This window comes from Pelobates fuscus, chromosome 3 (genome assembly GCF_036172605.1).
Source record: "Pelobates fuscus isolate aPelFus1 chromosome 3, aPelFus1.pri, whole genome shotgun sequence".
Taxonomy (NCBI): domain Eukaryota; kingdom Metazoa; phylum Chordata; class Amphibia; order Anura; family Pelobatidae; genus Pelobates; species Pelobates fuscus.
The window spans coordinates 348,111,219-348,136,571 of record NC_086319.1 but is presented as its reverse complement, the minus strand read 5'-3'; the positions used below and the strand labels follow the sequence as shown (position 1 = coordinate 348,136,571).

Here is a 25,353-nt window from a genome sequence, read left to right as displayed (position 1 = left end):
AATGTGAACACAAATAGAAAAAATAATAATCGTAACAAAGAAAACAAAAATTATAATAAAATATCAAAATAAGGAGAGATTCCTTAATAACTGTGGTAATGGACAATAACAATCGTAGAAAAATCAAATTGTCGTCCTTAGAAACCACCTATAAGTAGAGATCTAAAGTCCAAACTAGTCTCAACCAGGGAGAAAGCCAGAGTTATATTTCGTTTGCCTTCTAAAGCTCTTAAATGGGAAGGTTAGAGGATATAGAAAAAATGTTGCTCACCGGCTAACAAAATTGCACTATAATCAAGTAGTACTGTAAGATACAGACTTGTAACAAAACCATATATCCGTAGGAGCTCCCATACAGTGTACATACAGGAGACCACCCACATAGAGCAGAGGAAGTGAGTCTAGACTCGGCTAACTAAATCGCCAACTACAACTCCTAACTTCCATACAATGTGCATACAGGAGACCACCCACATAGAGCAGAGGAAGTGTAAACTCGGCTAACTGAATCGCCAACAAGAACTCCTAACTCAAGTAACCCCTTGTAGTAAACCTCCAAAATCTCAGAATTAGAACATACAATCTAGCTAGACTAAAGTCTCAAGATCTGGAAACTCTCCTGACTGAACTACCTAACGCGCGTTTCAGTGCTTCTAAATGCGCCTTCGTCAGAGGTAAAAGCGTTGTTCTGTCCTCCTGCCGGCTCTTTTATATCTGATGAGCCGGCAACATGAGGAGGGAGTGGCGGACCCGTTCGCGACGAAACCCGGCGTTCAAATCAGTACCGCCCATTCCGAGTACGTCATTGGCTGATTGACAGGATATGCAAATGCGTTTATGGTGTCCCATCACCTAAACGCTCACTTTGAAATGACAAAAAAGACCCCTAGTGTATGTAAATAGAGAATAAATAAAGTAAGGATGAACAAATCCTTATGATTCATAGGGATGCAGTAAAAATAAGACTGTCATATTGATCTGATACCATAATAGTAGAAAAATAGTGATAATAATTATTCAGGATGAAACATATTTAAATGGGTCTAATAATAGTTTGTCTTAAAAGTGACAGCATCCAAGCCTCGCATATCTTAAAGGGGACAGCATCCAAGACTCCCAACTCTTAAAGGGACAGACATTTGTAATCCAAGTTATTCAGAATATAACAAAAGTATTTACAAAGATATTTCTGACTGAGTGTATGTGTTCCATAACGCGCCTCTTAAAGGGGCGTATAGTTTTCCCCACATATCTAAGTCCACATACACAAGTCAGTAGGTATATGATGCCTTTCGTGTTGCATTTGAAGAAGTGTTTCACTTGACATGCAGAATTGTCAATCAGATTTGGAAGCAATTTTGAATTTTTCATCATATATTGGCAGGCTACACATTTGCCACATTGGTAGGTACCCTGCACTGAAAGCCAATTAGTGGTGGCACATCTAGAGGACAGGTGGCTGGAAACCAGGACATCTTTTAAATTTTTCCCTCTTCGTGCAGTAAGAGAAACAAATGGAGTCACAGGTCCCTTAAGTTGGGGATCTTGAGAGATCAGTGGCCAGAACTTGCCCAGTATCCGTTTTGATTGGTCCCATCCCGAGTCAAACGTTGCTATGCAACGAATAGGTTCCTGTTTAGATGGTGCTGCCTTGTCTTTTAAAAGGTCCTCCCTGTTACTCAATAGTGCCCTTTGATATGCCCTCTTGAGGCATCGATTAGGGTAACCCCTCTCTTTGAATCTCGTTCTGAGGAGTTTTGCTTGATTAATGAATTCATCCACAGTTGAGCAATTTCTCCTTAGGCGGAGGTATTGTCCAACTGGAATCCCGTTTTTGAGGGGGGTCAGGCGGTGGCTATCCCACCTTAACATGGTATTTGCTGAGGTGGGCTTCCTATAGAGGGTAGTATCAATTTCCAAGTCTTTAGAGACACTGAAGGTGCAGTCTAGAAAATTAAGTGTGGAGGTTTACTACGAGGGGTTACTTGAGTTAAGAGTTCTTGTTGGCGATTCAGTTAGCCGAGTTTACACTTCCTCTGCTCTATGTGGGTGGTCTCCTGTATGCACATTGTATGGAAGTTAGGAGTTGTAGTTGGCGATTTAGTTAGCCGAGTCTAGACTCACTTCCTCTGCTCTATGTGGGTGGTCTCCTGTATGTACACTGTATGGGAGCTCCTACGGATATATGGTTTTGTTACAAGTCTGTATCTTACAGTACTACTTGATTATAGTGCAATTTTGTTAGCCGGTGAGCAACATTTTTTCTATATCCTCTAACCTTCACATTTAAGAGCTTTAGAAGGCAAACAAAATATAACTCAGGCTTTCTCCCTCTACCTCCCCCTGGTTGAGACTAGTTTGGACTTTAGATCTCTACTTATAGGTGGTTTCTAAGGACGACAATTTGATTTTTCTACGATTGTTATTGTCCATTACCACAGTTATTAAGGAATCTCTCCTTATTTTGATATTTTATTATAATTTTTGTTTTCTTTGTTACGATTATTATTTTTTCTATTTGTGTTCACATTGTTTTATTGCATTTCCATTAAAGGTTAAGTTTTAGCATTACAGCTAGGAAGGGGTTTCCTACCGTGGTCGATCTGGAATAGAGATTAGGAGTCTCCTATCTCTCTCTAGATCTTCCTCCTTTGTTCTTTTCTCTATAAACGTATGTAAGGGTTTCCCCCTTTCTCAGGATTCCACAGGCACACTTACAGGCTGGTTGCCTCAGGCAACTGGCTTTTTGTTTTTTCTTTGGTTGGTAAGGTAGCTCAGAGACTTGCGCCACTGGAGTGTGGCTCAAATTAAGTCTTGAAAGAAGCGTAAGTGTGAGTTCTCAAATGTGAGAGGTGTTTTATCTTGAAGTGCTGACATGATTTGGGTCTTGTCGTGAGAGGTGGTGCAGCGAAGAATGACATCTCTGGTATCCTCGGTGGGTGCGTTAGGTGGAGTCGGGAGGCAATATATCCTATCCAGTGTGATTTTCCGGGCTGCAGTCGGGGGCACAATAGTAGCCAGGAGTCTTCTTATATAGTGTGGCAGTTCGTCCGCCGTTATGTCATCTGGCATACCACAAATTTTAACGTGGCTGCGCCGTGCGCGATCTTCCTGGGTGGACATCTGCAGCAAGAGTGCTTGTTGCATGTGTGTAATTGTTGCATATGGACCTTCACATTGGACATACTGTTGTGGATGTCGATTATATCCTCCTCTGTCGCCCTGAAACGGTCTGTAATGTTTTGCACGTCAGCCTTAAGGATCCCTATGTCTGCAGAGAGCATTTTCTGGATATCTTGCACCCAGTTTTGTAAGTCCCTTTTGGTTTCTAGGGAGTTGTCATCTGGGGCCCCCAGTGATGGCAATTGGACCTGCAGAGGGTCTGGTCTGGGCTGAGTGGGAGGATGGGCCACCGGGTGGGGTGATGGTGGCCATCTTTGGTTGTGCCTGTCGCTGGAGCATGGCTCCAATGTCTGGATGCTCAGCTGTGGAGCCTGGTTGCAGTTTTTGCATACGCCGCCCCATATTTACAGGAGTCTTGTCGCAGGGTGAGGTAGGTCTCCTCGTTATGTCAGGGTACCCCTGCTCTGGAACCCCGCTGGGGAGGAAATCCAGGTCGCGTTAGGCCGATGGTAAGTAGGCCCAAGACTTGCGTTTCAGTCTCCCAGTCTTCAGGCTCTGGAAGAAAGGCATCTAACGATGCAGGTGAGAGTCCCGGTTCCGGATCTAAGTTTTAGGGCTGGATGGTTCGATGGTATGGAGATACTCGTGGATTATTAGCAGCTGTCTTGGGAGTGAATGGATATGACGTCCATTCAGCTCCGGCTCCAAGCCCCGCCCCCCTACAGTTCACCTTTAACATGTCATACCTGCATTATTACATCTCAGATCAGACACAGCAACAACATTCAAAGACAATTTCCACATATATTTTTGGCACGAAATTAACAGATACACTGTATGTTTTCTATATCCTTAGACCCATGCATGTCTATTAATAGGTTATCATCACTATGCAAAAGATGTTGCTTACATTATCATCGGGATACCGCTGCTCCTCACACTGTGGATAGCAAATTCCTCCTTTGAATTCACTTCCTTGGTCGCACGTCAGACAGCCTTGGACTGATGAACCTGCACAACACACAAAACTAAGCAATAAAACGAATATTTTATGGTATAACATCACTTTTTAACATCACTTTTCCCTTTGATTTTATGAGCAAATAATTCAAGAGATTTGACAAGTGCACTTATCACGAAAACATGAAAGAATGGCCATTTATAACACGTGGTCTATAAATTCTGCTAGTTAAACTGCAAATAAACTTTCACACTTTAACAGGATTATTCTCTAGAGAACTATCTGGTATTCAAACAGAATTCAAAGTGGATTTTTTACATTTAAGATCAAAGTATCCGAACTGGATTTTTTTTTTTTTGTTAAGTTGGATAGTGAATATTGGCCTTGAATTTGAAATTTACTTTAAATTCACTATGCATAGGTGACAATAGCCCCGTAATATTCCATTCTGAACCTCAGTGAAGTCAGCAAATAGGCCAATACAAAAAATTGTGCTAAAACCATTACTTTCTCGGAACCTAGCACTAAGCCATATTAAGCGCACTGTGAATGAAGTGCTAAGCAGAGACCTGAATGCAAATGTCAGTCAAGTATAATAGTTAAATATATTCACTGAAGATTTCATTTTCCAAAGTATAGATTTTATAATTTGTGGTGTCCCTCAGGGTTCTGTTCTGGGACTGCTTCTATTTAACATATTTATACATTATCTTCAAATAAGCATTGAAAGTCATGTTTCAGTGTTTGCAGATAAAGAATACAGTTAAAAGGTACAGCGCGCACACAAACTAAAATACAGCTTTACATTTAACAAGCCTACCTGAAGTCACCTATCTTAGCAAATAAATATGGGGATTCGGTTCCATCATATGGCCATATTGTGTTACGCCGACCACTATGTCACAGTACCACAATATCGGTGGGTCCTACACTAATTTTAATATAGGGGATTTAGATGCTAAGTATTGCAGTTAGCATGTAAATCTCTAATGTTAAAATTAGTGTTGGACAGGGGCGGACTGACCGGTCGGGCACTTCGGACATGGTCCGAGGGCCCGGCCGGGAGGGGGGCCCGCCATCAGGGGGCCCGGCCGCCCCTTTAAATGCTGCAGCCGCCTGAGCGCTCTCTTAAGAGCGCTCAGGCGGCTGCAGCTTCTCACCTCCCCTCCCCGTAGCGTGGCCGAGCTGCTCTGCGTCCGCGGTGCCGGCCGGAGTGATAGGAAGGTGCACACACACTAAGTGTGCACCTTCCTGTCAGTCCGGCCGGGTACAGGAAACAGAAACTCCTGTTCCGCGCGGAACAGGAGTTTCTGTTTCCTGTACCCGGCCGGACTGACAGGAAGGTGCACACTCAGTGTGTGTGCACCTTCCTATCAATCCGGCCGGCACCGCGGACGCACAGCAGCTCGGCCACGCTACGGGGAGGGGGTAAAAAGAGAGAGGGAGGGAGGGGGGGAGTTAAAAGAGAGGGGGGGTAAAAGAGAGGGGGGGGGTAAAAGAGAGAGGGAGGGGGGGTTAAAAGAGAGAGGGAGGGGGGGGTTAAAAGAGAGAGGGAGGGGGGGGTTAAAAGAGAGAGGGGGGGGTTAAAAGAGAGAGGGAGGGGGTTGTTAAAAGAGATGGGTTAAAAGAGAGAGGGAGGGGGGTTAAAAGAGAGAGGGAGGGGGGTTAAAAGAGAGAGGAGGGGGGTTTAAAAGAGGGAGGGGGGTTAAAAGAGAGAGGGAGGGGGGGTTAAAAGAGGGAGGGGGGTTAAAAGAGAGAGGGGGGTTGTTAAAAGAGAGAGGGGGGTTGTTAAAAGAGAGAGGGAGGGGAGGTTAAAAGAGAGGGGGGTTAAAAGAGAGAGGGAGGGGGGTAAGAAGGGAGGGGGGTAAGAAGGGAGGGGGGTAAGAAGAGGGAGGGGGGTAAGAAGAGAGAGAGGGGGTAAGAAGGGAGGGGGGAGTAAGAAGGGGGTAAGAAGAGGGGGAGGGGGGAGTAAAAGAGGAAGGGGGGAGTAAGAAGAGGGGGGAGGGGTGTAAGAAGAGCGGGGAGGGGGTAAGAAGAGGGGGGAGTAAGAAGAGGGGGAGGGGGAGTAAGAAGAGGGGGAGAGTAAGGAGAGGGGAGTAAGAAGGGGGGTAAGAAGAGAGTGGGAGTAAGAAGGGGGGAGGGGGGTAAGAAGAGGGGAGAGTAAGAAGAGAGGGGGGAGTAAAGGGGGTAAGAAGAGGGGAGGGGGGAGTAAAAAGAGGAAGGGGGAGTAAGAAGAGGGGGGAGGGGGTAAGAAGAGCGGGGAGGGGGTAAGAAGAGGGGGGAGGGGATAAGAAGAGGGGGGAGTAAGAAGAGGGGGAGGGGGAGTAAGAAGAGGGGGAGAGTAAGAAGAGGGGGAGGGGGAGTAAGGAGAGGGGGAGTAAAAAGGGGGGTAAGAAGAGAGTGGGAGTAAGAAGGGGTAAGAAGAGGGGAGGGGGGTAAGAAGAGGGGGAGGGGGGAGTAAGAGGAGGGCAATTGCCCCCTCCCCTGTCCGCAGGCACCGTGCGGGCAGCCGGCAGGGGAGGGAGGAAGAGAGGACCCAGGAGCTCAGCCTGCAGCTCCTCTGGGTCCTTCTTGCGCGAGCACAGATCGTTGCCGCGGTTACCACGGCAACGTTACGGCTCTTGCGAGAGAAAACTCTAGCCCTGGAGCTACGGGCTAGAGTTCACTCTCAACACTGTGACCACCAGGTATTCCTGGTGGTCGCAGTGGTGAGAGTGAACTTTAGCCCCATAAACACACTGCCCCCACACACCATACACATTCACACACTGCCCCCCATACACACACACTGCCCCCACACACACCATACACATTTACACACATTGCCTCACACACACACATACACTGCCCACCCATACACACACAGCCCCCCATACTAACATTGCCACACACATACACAGCCCCCTCGTACACACATTGCCCCACACACCCTACACATTCACACACTACACCCCCTCACACACACTGAACCTTTCACACACACTGCACCCCTTACACATTGCACCACTGCTCCTATACCCTACTACAGCCTCATATCCCAGCAGACCCCAGGTAAGTTGTCAAACTGTTCTTAAACGGTTTGACTACTTACTCTGGGAGGGGGGCCCGGCCCTCCTGGCACCATAACGACTACACAGAGTAGTAGTGGTTATTGTGTATGGATTATTTCTTTAAATAATCTACGAGTGCCCCAGTAGCCAGCAAGCCAGCCAACCCACAGGCCAGCCAGCCCACAGGCTGGCCAGTAGACAGCCAGCCAGCCTACAGGCCACCAGTTAGGCTTAAAGCCAGCAAACCCACAGCCTGCCAACCGCAGCCAGCAAGCCACAGCCTGCCAGCCAGCAAGCCACAGCCTGCCAGCCGCAGCCAGCAAGCCCACAGCCTGCCAGCCGCAGCCAGCAAGCCCACAGCCTGCCGGCAGTAGCCAGCAAGCCCACAGCCTGCCAGCAAGCCCACAGCCTGCCAGCCGCAGCCAGTAAGCCCACAGCCTTCCAGCAAGCCCACTGCCTGCCAGCCGCAGCCAGCAAGCCCACAGCCTGCCGGCAGTAGCCAGCAAGCCCACAGCCTGCCAGCAAGCCCACAGCCTGCCAGCCGCAGCCAGTAAGCCCACAGCCTTCCAGCAAGCCCACAGACTGCCAGTCAGCAACAGTAATTAAGGTAAGAGGAGCCAACTTGGCCTAGGTATCAGCTATGTTGTGTTGCTATATTGTGAATAGGAACCAGAGTGTTGGAGAGACCCCCCTCCAGGCCCCATTAGACTCCATTGTAGTCTCTAATGGGACCTGGAGGAAATTCTTTCTAACACTCTCTAAAGGACACTGAGATAGCCTCTGCTAGAATGCTCCCCCCCTCCATGGCCCATTAGCCCTCAATTGTAGTCTCTACTGGGGCCTGGAGGCGACTGTTTCCAGCAGGGACACTGAGATGGCCTCTGTTAGAAAGACCCCCTTCCAAGCCTATTAGACTCCATTGTAGTCTCTAATAGGGCCTGGAGGGGATTCTTTCTAACACACTCTCTAAAGGACACTGAGATAGCCTCTGCTAGAAAGACCCCCCTCCATGGCCCATTGTAGTCTCTACTGGGGCCTTGAAGGGATTATTGCACTTTTGTTCCTTGTGTCTAAAGATTGTGTAGGGTGTGGCTGGAGGCGGTGCATGGAGGCGGGACATGGGTGGCGCTTGCTGCGGAGTATGGGTGGGGCCTGTAAGGGGCCCTTGATTTATTTTGCCCGGGGGCCCTGAGGGTTCTCAGTCCGCCCCTGGTGTTGGACCCACCGTCATTGTGATACTGTGACATAGTAGTGGGCATAACACAATATGGCCATATGGTGGAACTGAATCCCCATATTTATTTGCCAAGATAGATACTAAACACAATAACCAGTAAAAAGGCGCTACTAAAGGCGCTATTATATAACTACAAAATTATAAAACAAGTATTTAAGTGAAAAAGCAGCACCTAAAGCATGTAATAGCCCACTTATTACATAAATCAAACACAAACAAAAAAAAGGTGTGATGTTGCTTTAAAAATAGTGATATATATATTTTGCGCTGTGTTCTCAAAAGATGCATAACACTTCAAACTTACGTTTAACTATTAATATGCTTACTTACTCTAGCATGTCATATTATATAAGCAATGTTTATTAGCCTGTTATCTTCATGATTTAAAAAATTGTGCAACTGTATGAAGTCACGACCATATCTGCATTAACCTGCCTGTGTCTGCTGTCGTGGCTCAACGGGCCTGCCTGTAAAATCTTTTGCACCAAAAATAAAGAATTTTAAAAAAAAAAAATAGTGATATATAAAAACCACTTAAAGTGCATATAATAAGGTGCACTGTGCAAGAACAATATTTATCCAGTGAAATGCAAAAATGTCTTATTTGTAAATGTCTTGTGCATTCTTTACCCAAAGTGCATAACTTTGCATTTCTCTACATTAAATTCCATCTGCCATTTGAGTGCTCAGTCCCCCAGTCTATCTAAATCACTCTGCAGCAAAGCAATATACTGCTCACATTATATTACTTTACAGAGTTTTGTGACCTCTGCAAACACTGAAAATAAATGGGAATTGGGGGCACACCCAAAACATGCATATCCAAGCAGTGGTGCTGCCGTAAAGACAAAAACATATACAAAATACAGTTAAAGGTACAGTGCACACACAAACAAAAATACAGCTTTACATTTAACAAGGCTACTAAAAATCTAAATTTTTTAGCAAATAGTGATATATTAAAAAAACATTTAAAGTGCATATAATAAGGTGCACTGTGCAATAACAATATTCGCCCTGCTGTTCCTCCTCCACCTACTAACTTGACTGCCTCAGACTTTGCAACTCACTTCACTGACAAGATCTCTATCTTTCTTCTTCCCCTTACAATACTTCCCCTAACTTCACTCCCTCTGCTGTTCTATGTTCATTCGCACCCGCTACATTGGAAGAGGTTTCTGCTCTGCTCCAGTCTCACCAACTTCTCCCTAGATCAAATTCCCTCGCATCTCATCCGTACTCTGTCTTCTTCTATTTCTCCAACTCTCACTAAAATTCTCAATCTCTCTCTCTCCTTTGGTATATTTCCATCGCCCTTCAAACATGCAACTGTAACCCCAATTCTTAAGAAGCCCAATCTTGACCCTAACTCCCCATCCAACTATCGTCCTATCTTGCTACTGCCTTTTGCATCCAAGATCCTTGAAAGAATTGTGTATGCGAGATTAACAGACTTCCTCGAATCCAACTCTCTGCTAGACCCGCTTCAGTTTGGTTTCCGCGCTAAGAACTCTGTGGAAACGGCACTGACCAAAGTATCCAATGATCTACTCGCTGCAAAATCTTGTGGTCACTACTCTATCCTAATTCTCCTTGACCTGTCTGCGGCTTTTGACACTGTTGCTCATCAACAGCTTCTTCTCATCCGCCGCAATATCGGTCTACAAGATATTGCTCTCTCCTGGTGCTCCTCCTACCTCTCCCAGCGCTCTTTCAGTGTTTCTTTCTCTGGCTCTGCTTCTTCTCCCCAACTCCTCTCTGTTGATGTCCCCCAAGGTTCAGTCCTTGGTCCCCTACTGTTCTCCATCTATACTGCCTCCCTTGGTAAACTCATTAGCTCCTTTGGCTTCCAATATCATTTCTATGCAGATAACACGTAAATCTACCTGTCCTCTTCTGATCTCTCCCCGTCCCTCTTGACTAGTGTTTGACTGCCTCTCTGCTGTTTCTAACTGGATGGCTGCCCACTTCCTTAAACTAAACTTGACCAAAACTGAAATTCTGGTCTTTCCTCCCTCAAGTGTTGTTACTCCTGTGTCTGTCTCCCTCCAAGTCAACGGTGCTACCATAAGCTCCACCACGCAGGCTCGCTGCCTAGGTGTTCTCTTTGACTCTGACCTCTCCTTCAAGCCTCATGTTCAATCTATCGCCAAATCCTGTCATTTCCATCTCAAAAACATTGCGCGCATCCGCCCCTACTTAACGTCAGATGCGACTAAGGTGTTGGTCCATTCCACTGTCCTTTCTCGCCTTGACTACTGTAATCTGCTTCTCAGTGGTCTTACATGCTCCCAACTTGCACCGTTACAGCCCATAATGAATGCGGCGGCGAGGCTCATCTTCCTGTCCGCCCGCACCTCCCATGCCTCACCCTTCTGTCAGTCCCTACATTGGCTTCCTATAAAATATAGAGCTCAATTTAAAATGCTGGTTCTTGCATTCAAATCTCTACATAATGCTGGTCCCACCTACCTATCCTCCCTTATATACAAGTATGTCCCGTCTTGGCCCTTACGATCTGCTGAAGACTTACGTCTATCTTCTGTCCGTACTCCCACCTCTGATGCTCGCCTTCAAGATTTCTTGAGGACTGCACTGTTCCTGTGGAACTCGCTTCCCTCCTCCGTTAGATGCTCACCCAGTCTCCACTCCTTCAAAAAATCGTTAAAAACCCACTTCTTCATAAAAGCGTATCAATTAAACTGTTAATAGCTCCCAACTGATTCCTCTTCTGCAACTGTCACTAGTCTAATACTATCCTTACCTTTTGTGTCATTTTACCCCACTCCCTCTAGCATGTAAGCTCATTGAGCAGGGCTCTCAACCCCTCTGTTCCTGTGTGTCCAACTTGTCTTGTTACAACTACATGTCTGTTCGTCCACCCACTGTAAAGCGCTGCGGAATTTGACAGCGCTATATAAATATCATCATAATAATAATAATAATAATATTTATCCAGTGAAATGTATATGCAAATATTTCTATTGTGCAAAATGGTGCAATGACACACATAGGTAAGTAACCATAAACTTACTCCCAAAAAACATTTCACAGCCTTTGCAAATTCCACTATCTCTAATCAAAACTTTTTTTGGAGTAAGTTTATAGTTACTAACCTATGTGTGTCATTGCACCATTTTGCACAATAGAAATATTTGCACATACATTTCACTGGATAAATATTGTTCTTGCACAGTGCACCTTATTATATGCACTTTAAGTGTTTTTTTAATATATCACAATTTGATAAAAAAAAATTGATTTTAGTAGCCTTGTTAAATGTAACCATGCTTGGATATGCATGTTTTGGGTGTGCCGCCAATTCCCATTTATTGTCAGTGTTTGCATATGATACAAAACTCTGTAAAGTAATATAATGTGAGCAGTATATTGCTTTGCTGCAGAGTGATTTAGATAGACTGGGGGACTAAGCACTCAAATGGCAGATGGAATTGAATGTAGAGAAATGAAAAGTTATGCACTTTGGGTAAAGAATGCACCCTAAATGGTAGTGAATTAGAGATGACAACACACGAGAAGGATTTGGGAATTGCTATAGACAACAGACTAGGCAACAATATGCAATGTCAATCAGCATTGGCTAGGTATTGTAATGCATAAAAAAAGAGCATTAATTCTTGGGATGAGAATATCATTTTGCCTTTTTATAAGTCGCTTGTAAGACCACATCTTGAATATGCTGTGCAATTGTTTTGCACCTGTTCTAAAGTAGGATATTATGGCACTAGAAAAAGTGCAGAGGCAGGCTACAAAATTAATAAAAGGAATGGAACGTTTTAGCTATGAAGAAAGGTTAACAAATTTGAACCTCTTTAGTTTAGAAAAACGTGGTCTCAGGGGGGATATGATAACAGTATACAAATATATCCAGGACCAATACAAACCATTGTGTGGAAATCTATTAACAAACAGGACTTTACATAGGACACAAGGTGGAAGAAAGAAGATTTAGTCTAAGGCAAAGGAACGTTTTTTTGTGTTTTTTTTACCGTAAGAACAATAAGGATGTGAAATTCTCTGCCTGAAGAAGTGGTTTTATCAGAGTCCATACAGATGTTTAAATAGCAACTAGATGTATACTTGCAAAAACATAATATTCAATGATGTAATTTTTAACTGTAAGGTTCTTGATCCAAGGATAAATCTGACTGCCATTCTGGGGTCAAGAATGAACTTTTGTCCTAGTTTGTTGCAAAATTGGGAGTTCTTCAAACTGGGGGGGGGGGGGGGGGGGAGGGGAGTTGCCTTCTTTTGGATCAACAGGAAAAAAAAAAGATGTAGGTAAGACTGAACTTGATGGACACATGTCTCTTTTCAGCCTATGCAACTATTAACTATCTGAATCAAAATATGCCATAAAGATCACAAAGATATACACTTATATACAGTTACATTGTATCTTTATTTTATATGCTCATGCTGTGTTATCTTTATAGTGTATCTTTATGATATATGCCCATGCTGTGTTATCATTACATTGTATCTTTATGATATATGCCCATGCTGTGTTATCATTACATTGTATCTTTATGATATATGCCCATGCTGTGTTAATGTTACATTGCATCTTTCATATATACGCTCATGCTGGCTTACCGTTGCACGTCTTACAGCTTGGGTGACACTTTTTACACAGGTTCTTGTACAAGTAAAATCTCTCTGGACACTGAGTCAAACAATGTGTTGTGCCTTCCACCTGCAGGGTATTTGAAGGACATTCAAGACAGCCATCCAGCCCTGGTCCATCACACAGCTGGCAGCCGGAGTCACATTTCTCACATTGGTTGTTGGCTTTATAATAGCTGCAAAATAAATCAATAACCACCTATTTAGAAACCAAGAAGAATGGAGTTTGTAACAGGAAGTAGCAACCTTAAGACGCTTCGCAAATTTTCCTTGAGAGACTGATATGGTTTATAACAATTAATAGGAATAAGTTGTTTTTTCTCTGCATACACCTACTTAAATGGAATATCCCTTTCAGTTTTATAAACATGATATACTATGGAGTTTATACCCCTAAATTAATCTAAGACCATGGCGAAACGCGTTGGGGCTTTTATTGTTTTTATTTTACTTTTATCTGTTTTATATTCTATGTCTCCCATCTTTTAAGGTGGTTCAATATCCAAGGACCAAATACCAGGACTGAGGACCACGGGATGTGGTGATTAACTTGTTTTTATTTTCTTCTTGTAAGTGCATTTTTTCATATTTAACATTTATAACATGTATCATATTACACTATTGGTTGCATTATCTGCTTTATATTGAATGAGATGATTCACCTTAGAAGATTCTGTAAAGTGCATATATACCATTAAGAGTGCCAAAGGTTGCCTACCCCTGCCCTAGGGATTGGTGTTATATATTATACTATATTACCCTATATGCGATTTATATGATTGATTACAGCTATCTACACCAGGAACCATTACATATGTTCATCCACGAAATTAATCACATATCCACTGTATTTATTTGTCTTACCTGGACCAGAGGTTATTTTGGACCAGTAAGTGTATGATTTTTATTGGGTGGTAGACACTTTTATATATATATATATATATATATATATATATATATTTTTTTTTTTTTTTTTTATTGTATGGTTTGATTTTGATTATGGAGTGTTTCACCTGCATGGAGGTATTTTTAAGGTGAGGTCAGATTTTTCCCCATTATAACAGATTTAAAAAAAAATGTTTACTTGTAACATCGCAGATTACATTTAGATGACAAATAAGCAAGTCTATATTGTATCACAACAATAAACGATAGCACCATGTGAGCGTATATAGGGCTGGATTCTACTAGATAAGATCTGCTTATATGGTAAGAGATTTTATAAATAAAATAAATAAATAAACAAACAAACACATACCACTTGTAACTGAATGGCATTTTACCTCAATAGAAGTCAATTCATTAATGTAGTCTACTAGCATAAAGGCCATAATGTGACATTTGCTTTAAAATGCCCAATCCCCTTCTGTTTTGAAGTTAACAAATATAGGTAGTTTAACATGTATGACATGCAGGGAGACTATAAAATATGTAATATATTATAACAAAGTATATTTATCCTTGCTATATTGGTCACAAGTCATAACTGTCCAATATAGGAAAGACATCAAAGACGTAAACATTTTGATAACAAAGAATCCTAAACTAGTTGTGTCACATAAGGCCAAGATGGAACTCTGCTAAACAAGTCCAAAGGGTGGCACAGCTTCCATAATAAAGGACCAAGAAATATGGCGAAAAAGAACACTAAGATTGAGGAAAGAGTGGAGACAGGAGAATATGATGAGCAAGATTATATATAACAGTGGTTTCCAACCCAGTTCTCAAGTACATTATAACAGTCCAGGATTTAAGGATTACCTATGGAGTTTTTAGAAAAGAAAAGAAAAATCTCTAAATCCTGGACTGGTACTTGAGGACTGGGTTGGAAACCCCTGATATATAGGATAATCATGCAAACAATGTCTCAAATGTGAGATAAGCAGAATATGAACGATTCATCCACCCATCCATCCACCCATCCAATCGTTCATCTAGCCACCCATCTCATAAACAGAAGACTTCCTAGTCACAGGATGACTCAAGCTGACAAGCACATTGAAAAATGTAGACCATAATACACTGAAATAAAACTGGAGATAGTTCCGAAACTTGACATTTCAGCATACATTTTCCAAACTAGTTGACAGATTGTCACTATTTAGTGAGACGATTGCTTAGCAATCAGTAAGACACAAGATCGGTTGAAAGCATTGCTCAAAATAGCAGATCTAGAATGAACTAGCCATCAGTGCTACATTAGATATGCACAAACAGGGTACTGCAGAAGGCTGCCCTTTTGTCATCTAAATGATATTTACAATGTTCATTTCTTGCATTTACATGGAAAATTTATGTGACTGCTCTAACTGTGCCGATTGCTATATAACAGCTATCCACGCTGGAGAATCCAAAGTCAGTCAAGCGCAAGAGACTTTTTATGTGCAGCTATATTATAACAGTCTGATAGCTTTATGCTTTGGTCTTAATGCGATAGTTTTTAGAAAGAGACGGCTATAAGATGGAATGGTGCACTCTTCTCTTATCCTGTGTGGATTAGCTGTAAATATACTGTGTGCCGTGTGGACATCAGACAAGAGGCTGAAAAAAAGCAAAAAAATTGAAGGCACTGTCTTCATGAGTAGACAAGTGGGAGAATGGCTGTTTTTTTTTTTTTTGGGGGGGGGGGGGGGTTTGGGAAGAATGTGAAGTGTGAGGGGAAGCCACTGAAAGCCGAAAAAAAGACAGAAGAGGTATTTGATTGAATGCTACTTTCTATGGAAGGGTATTGTCCATTCTAAAAACAATTCTGATTATAGACAACCTTAAAGGGACACTATGGGGCTTTAATTTAATGAATCAGTTTTGGTGTATAGCTCATGCCCCCGCAGTCACACTGCTCAATTCTCTGCAATTTATGAGTTAAATCATTTTGTTTTTACAGCCCTAGTGAAACCTCCCTGCATGTGACTTTTATAGCCTTCCTAGAAACTTCCTGTAAAGAGTCCTCTGATGTTTACACTTCCTTTATGTCACAGTCTGCTTAATTACAAATTGTTTTTATCCTGCTCTGTTAAAACAGCCTTCTAGACCTTGCAGGAGCATCCTGTGTGTGAACCAAGTTAATATCTGATTGTAAATATAACCATGTTTTGTTTTCATGCAGGCTGTATCAGTTACAGTCTGGGAAGGTGTGGCTAGGTCTGCATAAACAGAAACAAACATGATTTAACTACTAAATTAAACAGAACTGAGCAGTGAGACTGCAGGGGCATGATCTATACACCAAAACTGCTTCATTAAGCTAACGTTGCTTTGGTGACTATAGTGTCCCTTTAACAAATTTTAGAAGTCCCAAAAATACTTCCACAGTATTTGGCCTTTATGTGGATGCCATTGTTAAGTTTGGCTCTGGTTTTGTTCCATATGTATATTTGAATCTTGCCAAATGTTGCTTTTATAATCCCAGTAAAGCTTACTTTTTGTACAAATTAGTTTGATCCCATTTTTTTCTGCTCACTGACTACAAATTGAATTCCAGCTGCATTCTGATTGTATAGAACTCTAATCATAAGCAAACGTGCGGTGTAAACTTGAGCGGATTGGGGTGGGAAGCAAGGGGGTAATCCAGTCACACCTTCTTCTGAGGGTGGCAGGCACACAAACAATTGAAAGTGAGTTTCTGTTTTTTAATACCTTAATGCATGGTTGCAATGGGACTACATATGGGGGCATTGGGGCAATCATGGCAGGTACTACTATAAGGCAGCACAGGTGGCCATTTAGGGTGCACCGGCCATGGACTATAACATTCGGGTGACAGGTGGGAGGGCTTGCTCTTTCCAGCCTTCATTTTGAGCAGTGTCTGACTGTCCATCAATATAATGAGAAGTTTACCTGGGGCTGGCTCTCACTGACTGCTTCTTCTTGTTAGCAGTCTGGAAGCCAGTGGGAAGTGCTAGGAGCAATAGTAGACAGTCACTCCTCATAATGTACAGAGATAAGACTGCTGGGATACATAATGTCAGACCCCGGAAGTCTTAGCTCTGTGAATAGCTGTGCATCAGAATTAAGGATCAGGCAGCATAACCCACTGCCCACCCAGCAAAGCACCTTGGTGACTGCCTGTAAGAGCAGTGTATGTCGCTAGGTACGTGGGAGAGTGAGTGTGTGTGTGGCAGTGAACGCGTTTATGACAGACTGTATCAGTGAGTGTGAAGGTGTCAATGAGTGTGTTTGTGTGTCAGAGTGTGTATGTGCCAGTATGTGTGTGTATTTGTGTAACAATTATTCATTTGTGTGTGTCTTTAAAACATCAAGATTTATTAAACAAATACACATATGCATACATATACACTGCGGGGCTAGAGTTCACTCTCCACTGGACCACCAGGGATGGCAGCAGCACGGTCCCCCCTCCCTACATAAGGTAAGAAGGGAGGGGGGATATTAACAAAACGGCCCCCCACCCCACACATTACACACAAACAGCACACACAAACATGCATCACCCTTACACACACACACATACTAACAGCACCCTCACACTAACAGCACCCTTACACACACAGCACCCTTACATGTACACACACACAGCACACACTAACAGCACCCTCACACACACACACTAACATCACCCTTACACACACAGCACCCTTACATATACACACACATACACTAACATCACCCACACACATACAGCACCCTTACACACACATACAGCACCCTTACACACACATACAGCACCCTTACACACACATACATCACCCTTACACACACATCGCTCTCACACACACACGCAGCACCTACACACACACACACACAGCGCCTGCGCACACACACAGCGCCTACACACACAGCGCCTACACACACAGCGCCTACACACACAGCGCCCTTACGCGCGTGTGTCTGTGTGTGTGTATGTATATATATATATATATATATATATATACGCGGCGTGTGTGTTTTGTGCTTTAGAGTGCACACCCTTATACAATAGGCTGCGCACGCCTATGCATGAAGACATCACGGAGCTGGTGGATGTTAGAGACCTTGCGCTCCCCCACCTTCCATTTGAGGATGCCCCACAGATGCTCATTAGGGTTTAGGTCTGGAGACATGCTTGGCCAGTCCATCACCTTAACCTTCAGCTTCTTTAGCAAGGCTGTGGTCGTCTTGGAGGTGTGTTTGGGGTTGTTATCATGTTGGAATACTGCTCTGCAGCCCAGTCTCCAAAGGGAGGGGATCAGGCTCTGCTTCAGGATGTCACTGTACATGTTGGCATTAATGGTTCCCTCAATGAACTGTAGCTCACCAGTGGATCATTTTTAGTAGTAATGATCCAAAGGGTAAGTAACTTCCACCACACACATCCCCTTAACACTGTCAGCCCTCCAGTGGATGTAGAGTAGTGGACTACTGTTTGACCTTTACACTGTGATTAGGATTTGATCATTTATTGCTCAATCAACTTCAGATTGAAATTAATGTTATAACTGATTTCCTGTCTCGCCAGATAGTCGACTGGCACATATCAACTTTGGGGCTCAATATCTGAGGGCAAGTGGGTGGAAACTAATCCAATGCAAAGAGACACACAGCGTGCAAATATATCTCCCATCAAACAGAGATTGTGTTCCCTGTATCTGTACTATACAGAAATAATCATTTATAAATTAAAACAATAACAAACTAAAAAGAAAAAAGGAGAAAGAAGCTTTCATGAGAACATTATTGAGATGAGTTAGTCACTAAAGTTCGAATGGACACAAGATTTAGAAAATCACCAATTTGCTATTTCTGTGAATACGGAACGATAAACTGCCTGGTTTTAAATCAGCAATTCAAGAGTGTGAATTTACTAAAATGGATTCAAATATTTATCAAACACGTTTCTACCTAACCTAATGCAATCTAACATGTTTTAGTAGGAAATTAATATAGTAAATTTTTTCATTAGCTTTTTGCAAGTGAATCTACATGAATCCACAATATTTGCTCATTAGAAAACAAGTTGCGGTGGGCAAATATTTAAAATGAAGGGAACATTTTTCATCTAAAAATGCATATATATTTTAACCATTGCAAAAAAGTAATGTATTTACTAAACTATGCGCAAATATATCATAAACTCTGAAAATGTACCTTTCTTTATCTGTATACTTGGTCTCTGCAGCTAATCTCCAAGATTCACCCCATGTTTTCCTTGTAATTAGTTATGGGCATCGTCAAATTCTTCTCCTAGACGTGCATTAAAGGGACACTATAGGAACCCAGACCACTTCAACTCATTGAAGTGGCCTGGGTGCATAGTCTCGGGTGCCTTAACCCTACAAAGGTTTAATAAACTGCAATCATTACATAGTTAAATAGGCTGAAAAGAGACACGTGTCCATCAAGTTCAACCTTCCTCACATCTGTTTTTTTGCTGTTAAGAAGGCAAAAAACCCAGTTTGAAGCAAAGTAGGGGAAGAAAATCCTTCTTGACCCTAGAATGGCAGATAGATTTATCCTTGGATAAAAAAAAGCTATTACACTACAATTGAAAAATGATATCCTTGAATATTATGTTTTTGAAAGTATTACCTTTGAGGGTTAACTCCATCTCTTGTGGCTGTCTACCAGAGAGCCACTTGAGGGATTTACTGGTCGTTAAGCGACTATTGGTCAACTAACACCATGCATGAGGACATCCAGCGTCATGTAAAACCCCCTAGGAAAGCATTATACATGCTTTTTCACATAAGCTATTTAGCAGGTAGTTGCAGCACAATCCCATTAAATCAACTGAATATGTTAACTCCCACCAGCTTCAGCCAGAATCTCACTGAACATGATAGGAGTTCAGCCAGAAAGGGAACTTTTCTGATTCAATTTGACGGGACATAATTTCCCAGCCGAGTGCCTTGTGTATAATTAAACAATTCTCTGACTTATGCACAAAATCTATCTATGCTCTTGCTTTTAGCATTGAGCTATTACGGGCTGTGACACGCACAGGGAGTAAGTGGATTTCAAGAATTTGATAGTATGCCGAAAATCTACAATCCGGTGAATATTTTAATAAACACGCCAATCGTCTTTTTTTTTTTTCAATTTTACGAAAGTGCAGATTGTAATAGAAATTAGCACTTCTATAAATTAATCTTGTTACACCCCCTGGCTGCCAGTCAGTCAACCAGTTCTGTCACTTCCTGCTTTGTTTAGCTCAGTAGAGCTAAACTCAAGAGGCAGCAATTGCTCAGAGAACCTGCATTGGGAAGTCTGTGATTGGATAGTCACAGAAAGTCTGGGCGGAGTTAAAAAGGAAGGGGTTGCAAATGCTGCAGGCAAGAGATCGACAGCTTTTGCAAGATGTTTTTAAATATCTCCCCAGTTAAAAAAAAATAATAATTTAATGCATGCATGTTTTCATTGTGATATTACTTCTAAACAGGGGTTTTGGATTTGTAATTGGATAGTGAAGTGACCCTCTCATTCGGAAGTTGTCTTGCTAGATTTAGTGATCAATACATTTGGTGATTTGGTGATTTGCTATCCAGGTTCGATTAGTTATTGACTTTGGTGAAAAACCTTGTAAGAGACTTGGAGAGTACTGGACACAGTAGGGTAAAATAATACAAAGCAAACTATATTTTATACAAAGAAGAATTGTCTATTTTTTTTTACACTATTATGAACTCTATGAAAACACTTTTTCTGTGTGATGTCTAATATTTTAAGTTGATAAATTATTCATAAAAGTTAAATAAAAGATATTTAGAAGGAAACCATTTTACTCTATTTACCCCGGGGGGCAGTGCAGAATGCAGAGATGGAGAAGTTTGTAATATCCAGCAGCACAAATATCACAGTGTTTGGCAGAGCCTCCATTGCACGTTGAGCAAACTTCATGACAAGCTGAGCAGAATCCAAGTTTCAAGCCATCAGCCTCCTCACTGATGTTGTATGTCCCCTTGGGGCATTCAGGTACGCAGAAATTTCCTGGAAACAAAAAACAAAGTTCTAGGTTTGAAGATTGCATGAGATACTAAAAACGTTTTATAGGTTCCGCGGCCGATGCTGGTGGTAATCATTAGCCCAGCAAATGTCAGCCTGGGTGGTGAGTACAAATGAATGACTTGTTTTGTGACCAAACCAGTCCAAAATCCCTTCCCGATATTACTGTTTGTAATATTAAAAATGAATGCAGTGATAACAAATAAGATACAAAAAAAAAAAAAAAACTATTTTAATAACAAGAATATTATTATTTTTTTTATTTTATTTTTGCTTCAGTCCACAGGCAGGACACAAGACGGAAAATAATATGATTATCCATACAACAATGATATCTACAGTTTACCAAATGGAATAGATGGAGGTATAATTTTGTTTAGTTTTTTTTAAATATGCTTTAAAAAAAAAAAAAAGGTGTATCCCCTATACTGGGAAGTGCAGAGAACTGACAAAGGAACTGCAAATTAAAAGAACAAAATAGGTGATTTGCAGAAATTCTCTTAAAGTTTGCAGTTTTGCAGGAACAGCAATGTTTATCTCGAAGGGTTAAACACACCTCCAGTGGCTCAGATACATTGACAGCCACTGAAGTCACTTCCGCTGCAAAGACTGAGTAAAACTCCCCCCATAGGAAAGCATTGATTGCACCATCGCGGTGGAAGCCATGCCTCTTCCATGAAGTCACTGGAGGAGGAGAGGTGAGCAGCACAAAGGGAGACTCAATGTTGGAAAAAGATGAGCAAAAAGCTTTATTATTATTATTTTTATGACACACATGGGGGACCCATGGACCTATGAACAGGGACCCTTAAGGCATTAGGAATATTGGTTTCCTTTGATCATACTTGTGCATCCACCACCTTCACATCCTCTCTGCAGAGTTTAAGTCAAAGTCTAAAACGAATGATAAATTTAATAAAATGCTTTGGAGGCATACAAAAGGTTGAAATAAATTGGTGTATTCTCTAAATTGTTGTGGGAAGAACGAGTTAACATACAAAGAGAAATGGGAGGTATAGCATATTATGGACAGTAGCTGACACACCCATCCATTCCCACTAGCATCCTAGAGTACCCCAATAAGCATTTGGTGCCTAGTAGACTTGGAGATTTGGTTTGGTCCAAATTGGAATTCGGCTGCATTTTGGCCAATTCAGTGCCCTTTTGCATTCCAAAACAAAATATATCCAAATTCCAAATAGTGGGATAGCTGGTGGATCCAGTTCATTCAGAACTTTGAATCACTTATTTGAATGATGATATTTGTTGTTTTTATTAAAGGGACACTATATGCAATTTTGTTCCTTCATTTTAGAGCTTCCTTGGTTATATTCATTTTGATCTGAGTTTCCAAACTAAAACAAAATTTTCCAAACCAAAATTCTTCAGAACCAAAAAATGTTGTAAATCTGAAATTAATCAGAAGTACAGAAAATGTTTGCTTTGCACAAGTCTAGTGCCCAGTGTAGCTTTGAGGAAATAGAAACTTGGTTATAGATTGGGAAAATAATGGTAAGCATTACAATATATTACCTCTCATGACCAGAATTCTGTTATTAAAAATGAATTTTAGATCTAAATTATATTCATTGATAAAAACAAATATAAATGATGATTTGATACATTTTGTTGAGGAATATGAACTGATTATAGATGTTTCAGTGAATCAAATACATTACAGGAAGATTATTACTGACAGTTTAAAAGCAGTGTACCAATAAATGCGTGTACATAAATAAACACCAATACTTTTCCTTTTTAATGTGCCCAGTACTCAAATTGATCTACAGAAAAAAGTAATTTATTGAAACAATCTCTTGTAACTTAAAGAAGATAAAACTAAAATCCTTTTATTCAGAAATACAACATTTATATGGTCAATAAGCTTATGGTGCCTTAACATGTCCAAATTCTTTATTCACCTGAAATATTTAACAGTTTAAGTTGATAGCAAAGAAAAAAAATTCACTAGTGTATAAATGAACATTTTCGACTTGAACTCTTAGATATATGATTGTACGTCTAGGCAAAAAGTACGAATATACATCACAAAGCCCAAACAGGTAGGAGGGAAAATGACAATATTGTATGAAAGCCTGCATTATTTACAAGACCGGTCCCAGGCATCCGTTGTGTAATCGGAAGCGGTACTTTAAGTAGTGTCTAAGTACAAAAACAACTTTAGTTTAATTAAGTGGATCGCTGCACAATTCTCTGCCATTTAGACGTTAAAGAGAAACTATAGCCACACAGAACAATTTAGCTTATTGGAGTTGCCTGGGTGTTATGTCCCTGTCCCCTTAACCCTGCAATGTTAATTATTGCAGTTTCTAAAGATCTGCAATAATTACAGAGACAAGAGAGGAAATATTAGAGGTGGACCAAGTCCACATCAAAATTCCTAAAGGGTTACAGAGATATCAAAAGGGCATGAACCCCATACAATATTTAAAGCAAAAGGAAAAGACTAAAGTGAAATGGTTGTTCCACTAGAGATGGAAAAAATGGACACCCATTCCACCAGAAGATATCTCTAGGATATTAGAATAATTATATGGTATAACCTTTATTAAGCCGCTAACGGGCAAAACAAAACAAAGTGTAATAACAGTGACACACTCGTGAAAATACAAGTGAATTAAAAACTGGGTAGATGCAATGTGGATATCGCCCAGAGGTAGTGAGAGTGGCAACGGTATCTGAGATGAAGTTAAAGTACAAAGTACAATATGTAGTACAATATAAACTAAATCAAATATCGCATAGGCCAACACTGTGCTGAAAGTCCAGGATTTTTAACCCCTGGGACCAGTCCTTTATGTTATTTAAATCATTGATGCCCCAATTATACCAGTATTTGTGTGTGGATTTAACACTAAGCTCATTTGGAACCCAGTGAGATCAGGACATTTTCCGTCTCCTGTTATATATGCAAACATAAAGATGCCAAGCACTTCTGGTACCACACAGGGGTCCCTTGTCCCTAAATCTGCCAAACCAGAGGGAACCAACACTGACACTTTATATCAAACATTGCATTTGTTCTTTAATGCAGGGGGTTTAAACCTTAGGAATCACAAAAAAACGCAGCAATGTATTTGTTACATTTTTGTTAGGAAGACAGGTCTCAGTGTCTCTCACTGTACCATTAACCTGCATTAGTAGACAGTGAGGTCCTAGGCATGTTATATTAAACAAAGAAATGCATTTTGATGACAGATACAAAAAAAACAATTATCTGCAAGCTCGTTTGGATAGGGCCCTCTCCACCTACTGTTCCCGTGTGTCATACATGTTTTGTTAGAATAAAATGTTTGTCTTGTTCACCTATTGTACAGCACTGCAGAATATGTTGGCGCTATATACATCATTGCAATCTGTCTATTTACTATTTAATAAACACAGGCTTAACTTGATTAGGTCCATGTTTTGTTTTTGTTTTTTTATCTAGGAATTTAATATTCCCGCACAAGTTACTGTAGCTGCTTACACGTTTCTGCTCATTACCAATTATATTCCACAACAGGTGGTCCGTCAAAAGGTGAATGCTAACTGTTCTGCTGCAGCTATCAGCAATGAAATCTCCACAAAAAATGATTCCTGTAAGAAGAGATGGTCAGAGGAGATGGGCTGCAAACTAACTCAAGTTAAGACCCCTATCTTCTGCCTTAAACTATATGTGGTGGTGGTTGATGAGTAACCACGCAACTGTGATTTAATCACACAATGCCCCCAACTCTTCCTCCCAACCTTTGCTATAGGATGGGTCATTTTTAAGAAGAAGCATAGGTGTTCCCCAGGGCCGGACTGGGAATGAAAAGCAGTGCTGGAAATAAATTCTATACCAGCCCCATAATGCATTGTGCCAGCATAGTGCGCAGATATGGAAGCGGGAAAAAAAACCTGAAAACTGAAAACTATCACTCAAACGTGAAAGAAAGCACTCATAGGGCTTCAAAATAAACAAAAGAGCGGATTTGTTGTAAGCAGACGTGTATTTGTATATAGCAAGGTTTCAGTCCAACTACCTTGACATATTAAGGAAAGTTTTGTAATTGGACTGAAATTGTGAATGTATTCACTTCACTTTGGCTTACAACTGGAGGATCTCAGTCAACACCAATGTAATTTCCGTAGGAAAGCATTAGGATGTGTGGCAAAATACTGCGCTTCACCGCACCAATCAGCCTCTCCTCATCAATGCATCTCTACGGGGAGCATCCAGCGCCTCCCTGCAGAGCGTGGAGACGCTCAGCATAGGTGCTGTTGACTAGGAAGCAGCTCTAGTGGTCGTCTGAGTGACTGTTACTAGAGATGTGCCTTGGCAGCAATGTAAAAACTACAATGCTTAGCCTATAGGGACAGGCTATAGATACCAGAACCACTACATTAAACTG

General features: G+C 41.6%; 1 protein-coding gene across 1 annotated transcript in view; it reads right to left on the bottom strand.

Moving 5' to 3' along the window:
• Window positions 1-25,353, bottom strand: part of LOC134603294 (proprotein convertase subtilisin/kexin type 5-like) — a 218,336-nt gene that overhangs the window by 93,843 nt on the left and 99,140 nt on the right. Inside the window, exons 12-14 of the mRNA XM_063449140.1 lie at window positions 20,746-20,941; window positions 12,989-13,194; window positions 4,034-4,134 (exon numbers count right to left, since the gene is read on the bottom strand). Of these exons, the coding sequence (XP_063305210.1) occupies window positions 4,034-4,134; window positions 12,989-13,194; window positions 20,746-20,941 (503 nt within the window). The remainder of the gene's footprint in view (window positions 1-4,033; window positions 4,135-12,988; window positions 13,195-20,745; window positions 20,942-25,353) is intronic.